We start from the raw sequence: 8368 nt of genomic DNA, 5'->3' as shown, positions 1-8368 counted from the left end.
TTCGTATAAATATGATATTTAGGTATGTATAATACTTTTTAATATCGTTCACGTATTGGATTTCCGCTCGTCCTTGTCAGGACTTCCGGTTTACTTCCGTGTACTGTTTGCACCTGGACGGAGTTGAGCGTTGGTGTATTATAAAGAACTTAACGGTAACATGTAAACGTTATTACTGTACTTGATGCACAATGAAGATCGTCACTTGGAATATCAATGGGATACGAGCTTACAAAGGCGGGATCAAGAAAGCCCTCCAATCATTGGACGCAGATATAATCTGTCTGCAAGAAACTAAAGTGACAAGTAAGTTGAAGATGGAAGGCCAACAACGTGACAGTAGTCCATGCCAAAATAAATACCGTCTGCCTCTTACTGTCTCTTAAAATAACTTTGCACAGGAGACCTGCTTGATGAAAGAACCGCTGTTGTTGAGGGCTACAACTCTTATTTCAGCTTCAGTCGTGGGCGCAGTGGCTATTCAGGTTAATAACATTTAAACACATTTACCACAAATGACCACCATCCAGCTGCATGTAACTGGTAGTAAAAAATAATAATCGTGAATTATACCATCATGTGTACAGGGGTTGCTACTTACTGCAAAGACTCTGTTGCTCCGTTTGCTGCTGAGGAAGGTCTCACTGGTTTGCTGACTAACCATGAAGGGGCCGTTGGATGTTACGGGGACCCTATGGAGTTCTGTGATGACGAGTTGCAACTTCTGGATAATGAAGGACGAGCTGTTATTACACAGCATCAATACATGTGAGATATGCCGATGTGCTCTTGGAGGGTTGCCTCAGCACATTTGTGGTGAAAGCTAAAAAGAAAAGGAATCTTTGATTGCATTTCTCTCTATCTCTAATTATATTCTCTATCTTCTTTTCCCAGGTGCAAAAACCAGATACAGAAGGTTACTGTAGTGAATGTTTACTGCCCACGTGCTGATCCTGAGAAGCCGGAACGTAAACAGTTCAAATTGCAGTTCTACAAGTTGCTTCAGAGTCGGGCTGAAGCCATATTGAAGGCTGGAAGGTGACATTCTAGGCTTGTCATTAGTATCTGTGTTTTCACTTGTGAAGCTCAAACTAAAGGTCATCTTTTCTTTCTTTACCTTACCTGCAGCCATGTCATCATCTTAGGAGACGTGAACACATCTCACAGAACCATTGACCACTGTGACCCCAGTGACCTTGTAAGTGACGAACTAGAATTGTGGACGATTGTTACCTCGAAGATTTCCCGAAGCTCGCATTGATGTGTAAGAAATAAAACTGCCCAATTCCTATTGATTTTACCCAGTTTTTTTTGTCATCCAGGATAACTTTGATGAGCACCCTGGAAGAAAATGGCTGAACGTTTTTTTAAGGGCTGAAAGTAAAAGCGAGTCGGGGAGAGAGAACGAGGGATCGTCCACAGATGACGTCCTCAACAACGGCGGGAAATTCATCGATACCTTCCGCTATTTCCATCCGGAGCGCACACATGCCTTCACCTGTTGGAACACGCTCACCGGGGCCCGGCAGACCAATTACGGCACTCGCATTGACTATATATTCGCCGACGTCCAGCTGGCCAAAGAGCAGTTTACAGCAGCGGACATCCTGCCAGAGGTGGAAGGCTCAGACCACTGCCCCGTGTGGGCGAAACTCTGCTGCACACTTTTGGCCAGCCCCAAACTTCCTGCTCTCTGCACCCGCTACCTGCCAGAGTTTGCAGGCAAGCAGCAGAAACTCTCTCACTTTCTGGTGAAGGTGGACCCGAAGCCCATGAGAACTGAGTCCAGGGATTCGCTACCCAGTTCTCAGGAGGCCGGGGAGAAGCGGGAGAACTTAAAGCCGCTAGGAGCAGCGGAGAGCAGTTTGGGAAAGAAAAGGCCTTTGGCACCGGGGTCTGGGACACCGAAAGGGAAGAAGAGCAACGTGACCAAGACCTCAGCCAAGCTGCCACCCCCACAGGGCAGCCTGCTCGCCTTCTTCAAACCCAAGGCTTCGAGTGGAGCTCCGATTCTGAAGGCATCAGAAGCATCCAGCGCGGCTGACCCAAACCCACTTCCCCGATCACAAAAATCACAAATGGTCCAACTCAACCACACCAAAGTGGTCAACGGTGTCTGTGACTCCTCCACGATGCACACCTCCAGCCGCCCTCTAGAGGAGAGTACCGGGGAGACGCCGAGAGAAACCAAGGCCGAACAGCGGATTGCAGAATCCACAGTGGCTCCTAAAGGGCCAAAGGGAGCTTCGCTGGGGTTCTGGAAGTCCGTTCTTCATGGGCCTCCGCCAGCCCCCCCGTGCAAGGTCCACAGAGAGACTAGTGTACTGCGCACCGTCAAGAAGGAAGGACCTAATTTGGGCAGACAGTTTTTCGTTTGTGCCCGACCACAGGGACATGCCTCCAATCCCGAAGCTCGATGTAACTTCTTTGCGTGGGTTGACATGGGGAAGTAGTGTGTCTTCTTTAATGAACAGAGGAACATAAGGACCAGTAGAACAAAGAAGTGTGTATGGAATTAAGCCTTTTTATATCGTTGTGTTTTTGAATAAAGACAAAAAAAAAACTAGAAAATAAAGACATTTATAAAGTTTTTTTCTTAGACTTTTGTCCTTATTATTGCATTGGAACATGAGAGTGGCCATACATTTGAGGAAGCACTCATAATAATTAATTCCTCAGTTGGTTACGTAAATACTATAAACTAAATACCAAATGCCAAATACAGCAAGAACACAGTAACTATACAGTTACGTTACTTTTGACATGCAATTGAATTGACATTAATAGCTGTAATGAGCAGTTGTGCCCATTGGGTGGTGCTGTTAACGTAGGCATTGCTTTTACGGCTTAAACCATTATGATGGTATGTCGCAATTATTGGAGATACGCCTTTAAAAAATTAGAGCATAAATTTGTTATTGGTATACTTTCAGGCCCATATAAGCTCTGTCTACTTCAATTCATGATGATGCTGTATGTATGCTTGTCTGAGAATACTAACTGTTATTGGTATACTTTCAGGCCCATATAAGCTCTGTCTACTTCCATTCATGATGATGCTGTATGCTTGTCTGTTACGAAGTGTAATTGGCCCATCAGACATAAACAGGGACATCCTCTGAACCACTAGTACACAGATGTGAAAATAATGCAAATTGGATCAATCTTCCTTAACCTAAATTTCAAGTACATTTATCACAGCATAAACTAGAATTAATGGTGACACAGACGTAGCGAAGCAGTTACAGAAATGTCGCAGGAAGTAAGGGTTATTGGTTTTTGGTGTAGAATATGTAAAAAGTACAGTGCTGTGGGATTGAACAAACAAGGTTTAAATATAAATTAAAATGTAGGCATAAAAAAGCCCTCGCACGAAAATGAATATTTCCTTCACCTCACAAAGGAGACTTTTAGAACAAGAAAAATAAAACATATTTTACTTAATAATGAACAGTTTGATTGACACTGGAGTGTAAGGTTCAGGCCAATCTAAAATAAAATATTTCCAAATAACCTACACCAACAAAAACCCTTCAGTGCTACTCCCAGTGTTTTAGGGGGTTTGATAGCCTATTCCTTGTAGGCTCCACAGATCCGGCTTAGCCCGGATAAATTGCCTCTGTGCCTTGATATTTAACAAAGACCGATGGATTCCTTCAGCGGCAGTGTTCCACGCGTGGCTGCCGGTGCTCTGACTCAACAGGAACAGGAAGGGGCTACAGCCATGGTGATATGACAGGATGCAAAAACCACCCTGAATTTTGTAACTGCCATCTGGAATAAATGCGTTCTTTAACCGTGTCTACGTGTGTGTGTGTGTGTGTGTGTGTGTGTGTGTGTGTGTGTGTGTGTGTGTGTGTGTGTGTGTGTGTGTGTGTGTGTGTGTGTGTGTGTGTGTGTGTGTGTGTGTGTGTGTGTGTGTGTGTGTGTGTGTGTGTGTGTGTGTGTGTGTGTGTGTGTGTGTGTGTGTGTGTGTGTAAAATACACTGAAGAGACCACTGCATTGAAGGCTTAACGATATTCTGGGTCATTAATTATGTCACCACGTAGGTTACATAGGGCTGCACAAACTCTCAAGATCTTATCAGATTTAGGGGCCAGATTAATCGGGACTGTTTGAGAAATAATTCTATAGTTTTTTAGTCTACGTATGACACGTTCAACGTGGACACATACGTTTGCGATGCGTCCTGTGGTGAACGCTGACAGGGTGAGCTTCATTTTCCTTTCATACAGGAGGTCTTGGATGACAAACCCCCTGTCTGCCATAACTTCTCACCTGGGCGTAGGCAATCCAGAAAACCTGAATCTGATGTTATGAATTTATCACTGCATCTTCCTCCGTATGCGGGCGAAATGAACATGATGAGCCCACATGATGCAACTGCCACCAAGTATTTGATGGTGTTCTGGACTTTTTAAAACATTTTATTTAGATATATTTTATTTATATACATATATTGCTGATACTTTTGATAATGTTTTTTTTTTTTTTTTTTATAGAACTGGGCAACTAGAGGAGGACTGCTCCAAAATTACATTGTCTTGTACAATGACAATAAAGATTATTCTATTCTATTCTATTATTCTGGTGTCCACAGGCAACAAGCCTTTCAAGGGCCACCTCCTTCAACAAGACAAATGTCGAGCTCTTCTTCAGTCGCCTGGGGGTGGCAATAGAAAAGAGGCGCTTCGATGGTTCAGACATTTGGAACACGGACGAGACAGGCGTCACAACTGTGCAGGCACCATCCCGAGAGGTAGCACGCCGGGGGGGCAGGCAGGTTGGAGCCATGACTTCGGGTGAGGAGGCACGTTAGTATCAGTCGCATACGTGCCCATAAGCTCCAGCTACTTGATCGCAGTGTCTTTGGTACATTTAAGAAAATGGTGAATGCGGCCCGTGATGACTGGATGCGGATGAATCCAGGCGAACCAATGACAGTTTACAACATTCCAGGGATCGTGAGGAACGCCGGCCCTACCCACGGCCGCAACGCAAATAAACATTCAGCAGGCTTCCAGTGCACAGGCATATGGCCTTACCATCCGAACATCTTTCAGGACTGTGACTTTGCGCTTTCCCAGGTCACAGATCGTCCTGACCCAGCTGAGGCTCTCCTGCCGCCAGGCTCCTCACCTGCTCACCTTCGCCAGGCTCCTCACCTGCTCACCTGCCGCCAGGCTCCTCACCTGCCGCCAGGCTCTGCTCCTCCTCCAGAGATGACGAGCTCTGGGTCCATCTTAGGACCTTTCAGTCAAACAGCTCACCTGCAAGCTCACCTGCTCCAGGCTCTGTTCCTCCTCCAGAGATGCCGAGCTCTGGGTCCATCGTAGGACCTTTCAGTCAAACAATAATTCGGCCATTTCCGAAAGCAGGCCCAAGAAAAGAAACAGACAAGGGTAGGCGGAAGATACTCCGAAATCTTGACTGATACACCAGTTAAGCTGGCATTGGAAGAGGAGGACCGGCGAAAAGGAAAAAACATCAAATATAAACTCTTTGGGGGTGAAATAGGAAAGGAGAGGAAGGTCAACAAAACTGCAAACAAAATGGTGAAAGCTCAGAACTCCTCGTCAGAGGAGGAAGAAGATTTTTGTGTGTTCTGCATGGAAACCTTTCGAAATTCCAAATCCAAAGAGGTGTGGGTAAAGTGTGTCCTATGCAGCTATTGGGCCCACCAGGTCTGCCCAATTTTATTTGTCACCATTGTGATTCAGATAAAGGATTTATTTAATTTGTTGTTACCAGAGAACATGTTGCCCTGTTCTAAAAAAAAAAAAAGTTCAGTTTCAGTATTTTGTTTGGTGAATCTATTTTCAAACCCTGTTCAAATACGGCATATCAAATGGAGTAACATTGTTTTTTTTGCATTTTGTCTACCTTTTACAACCTACCCCAGTAGGTGTTACAACCTACCCTGGCAGTGGGGTAGGTTGTAACAAAGGTATACATTGTATTTGTCATAATCTCACAAATAAATGTAAATGTAATTCGTTTCTTTCCACCTCAGGCCTATACTTACTTATTCAACTGTCCCAATAGTGTAAAGACAGAATTATAAAATGGACGATTAACACACACAAAAAAGGAAATCCCGAAAATAGATATATAGGCATACAAAAATAACTATTCTATACAGTTTAGTGTTCATTGCAATGTGCACTAGGCCTATTGGCTTTCTGCGTCGACGCACTTGCACATGACAACTTTTACGCATGCTCAATGTCAACAGCTTTACCCAGATTCAGATGCGAGCCACCTTAAAAAAACAATTATCTCCTAAGCGTATTAACATCACAGGGACTTAAGGATTTAAACTGTCAATAGTATCCGCCCATACTGTAACAAAACCTAAAATACTCCCCGCTAAGCTCCACCTTTTTACCAGGCGTGTTTTTGTTCGGTAATCGTCTATCGTTACTATGTTCTACTTTTACGCTATCGTTTTTGAGCGTGTGAAATAGCCTACTCCACCCCAATAGACCCCCATCCGCCCCCCTATCGACAGGTATCTGAGGACACAGTATGGGGGCAGCTGTACAAAGGGTTAACAGTAGGGGTGTGACCCTTTCCCGCTCTCATCCCTCCTTGTGAGCTGAACTCTCTTCCTTAAGAGACTTCAGAGAGAGCGACAGCCAGGGGATAACCTTACGAGCAGTCTGGCTGACAAGTAGCCGAATTAGAGAGACTTGAACCTATCTTTCCCTAAGGGATCTTATTATCAACATGAAACCAATTTTGATTTAATAAGGAAAAACACCCTCGTCTCTGTCTACCGCGGTAAGCGAATGTGTGAGTTGTAGTGCGTCTCCTAGTGTTGTAGGTGTTAAATGAAAAGCCGACTGTCAATACGGAGTGGTTCTTGCATCATGTGCCATGTGCTTCACATTCGGAGATATCGCTTGTTTCTAATGGGAATAATTGGTCAAGATATACAGTAATAGCGAGGGCTTTTAGGGATTTTTACATTATTTTAAAGATTTGTTTAATAATATAAGGATATTTAACTTTTTTTTTCTTCAGGCCAGAAATACCATCGCCTTTATGGATTATATTGAAACATTCTTGTCCCCACGATTACTCAATAGCAAAGTATGTCATGAATTCAATATTTCAGAAATTATAACCTTTTTTTAACCACCATGTTCTTCTACAATTTCTAAATTATATAAAAATCTATTCTATTTATTCTAAATCGTTAATACACACTGTTTTTTGTTAAAATATTAAAAGCTATGTAGTCCAACATGATATCTACAGAATTGTCGACAGTTGAGACGGTCTTTCTGGTTCTATATCCTGGCTGTGGGCCATGGGAATTTCGGTTGCTAAAGAAAGTTACTCTGACCAACTTTACCCAAGGCCATGATGCAGTAGACCAGCCAAACCAGTGTTTAGACTAATTGATACCCTTTACCACAGAGGCCTATTGTTTTTATATCTCTGGGCCAGCACACAGAGAGACCAGCCACAGACACATTGTAACAAAATCAGTTCAGGACAGTTCAGGGAAGGGCGTAGGAAAATATGAAATTCCAGTTTCATGTGAATGGAGCAGACACAGACAAGTGTACAGTTTTGTCCTGGGGGTCAGACATGAAAGCTTGAGGGCAGCCTGACAAAGAGGATTGGCTTGTCTCGGGACCAAGAGGTAGCAGAGAACACTCTTCACGAGTTTCTCCATGCCATGCTTTGTCTTGATTCACTGGAGATCAACAATTCCTATACAAACATTTGGTATTTCCTGCCACAACAGTCCCCAATGTAGATAAAAATTCAACTATTGTGATTGTAATATATATTTTGGACCCCTGATGAATATCTAGAGTCTATCTAAAATCTTTGTTGTATCAATATAGAGTGTTATCTGGTTCTGTTGGTTGTGTTTAGAATATGGCCTGATAAAGTCTGAAAGGAAATTTGTCCAAGCACGGCTTTATCACGCTATGTGGACGGTGCACGAAAGTTTCCATGCTTCAACGATATTTACTTAACGTTTTACGGTCTGTGTGTCAGTAGTTCCTTGCAGTCAGCATGTGGTGAAGCCTAGATCCTATTAGTTTATGAGCCGCTAGCATTATTCTAAGTACATAAAGAGACCCCAGCACGTATCTAAAGGGACAGCAGTTAGTTTGCTGAGTATGAGTGGAAGGAATGTAGCCCTATCGAGGACCAAGTTCACCGTCATGTTTCATGTTCTTTCTCCCCATCCAAGGTTGTGACATCCAAGACCCGTAACCATAGTGATCGGATAACCAGGAAGCAGCATGGAGCTTCAGAAGATGAATGGACACGAGTAAGGTTCCCTTATTACATGTATTTATTAATTCACTATATAAGATAAAAACGCTGAAAGGGAGGAAG

General features: G+C 43.5%; 2 protein-coding genes across 4 annotated transcripts in view; both read left to right on the top strand.

Moving 5' to 3' along the window:
* The first annotated feature begins 70 nt into the window (after window positions 1–70).
* Window positions 71–2595, top strand: apex2 (APEX nuclease (apurinic/apyrimidinic endonuclease) 2). The gene is made up of 6 exons (XM_030357899.1): window positions 71–306; window positions 402–485; window positions 588–768; window positions 895–1038; window positions 1129–1198; window positions 1323–2595. Exons 1-6 carry the CDS (start codon window positions 192–194, stop codon window positions 2451–2453), a joined length of 1725 nt encoding a protein of 574 aa, XP_030213759.1. The 5' UTR covers window positions 71–191; the 3' UTR covers window positions 2454–2595.
* Window positions 2596–6376: 3781 nt separating this feature from the next.
* Window positions 6377–8368, top strand: part of LOC115545056 (sodium-coupled neutral amino acid transporter 3) — a 10903-nt gene continuing 8911 nt past the window's right edge. The window contains exons 1-2 of one of the 3 annotated variants that reach the window (XM_030357832.1): window positions 6377–6796; window positions 8220–8300. In XM_030357832.1, the coding sequence (XP_030213692.1) occupies window positions 8272–8300 (29 nt within the window). In that variant the 5' untranslated portion in view covers window positions 6377–6796; window positions 8220–8271. Of the gene's footprint in view, window positions 6797–6904; window positions 7097–8219; window positions 8301–8368 lie in introns of those variants that run through there. The other 2 variants (XM_030357823.1, XM_030357842.1) reach the window with 2 other exon arrangements.

The sequence above is a fragment of the Gadus morhua genome, chromosome 1, assembly GCF_902167405.1.
Source record: "Gadus morhua chromosome 1, gadMor3.0, whole genome shotgun sequence".
Taxonomy (NCBI): domain Eukaryota; kingdom Metazoa; phylum Chordata; class Actinopteri; order Gadiformes; family Gadidae; genus Gadus; species Gadus morhua.
This window is presented reverse-complemented; position numbering and strand designations above follow the sequence as displayed.

Excerpts from the sequence above, each read along its gene's own strand:
- apex2 (XM_030357899.1), top strand. The coding sequence starts at position 192 with ATGAAGATCGTCACTTGGAATATCAATGGGATACGAGCTTACAAAGGC. Across the intron at positions 307-401 it reads GCAAGAAACTAAAGTGACAA|GAGACCTGCTTGATGAAAGA; the intron begins GTAAGTTGAAGA and ends AACTTTGCACAG. Across the intron at positions 1,039-1,128 it reads GCCATATTGAAGGCTGGAAG|CCATGTCATCATCTTAGGAG; the intron begins GTGACATTCTAG and ends CCTTACCTGCAG.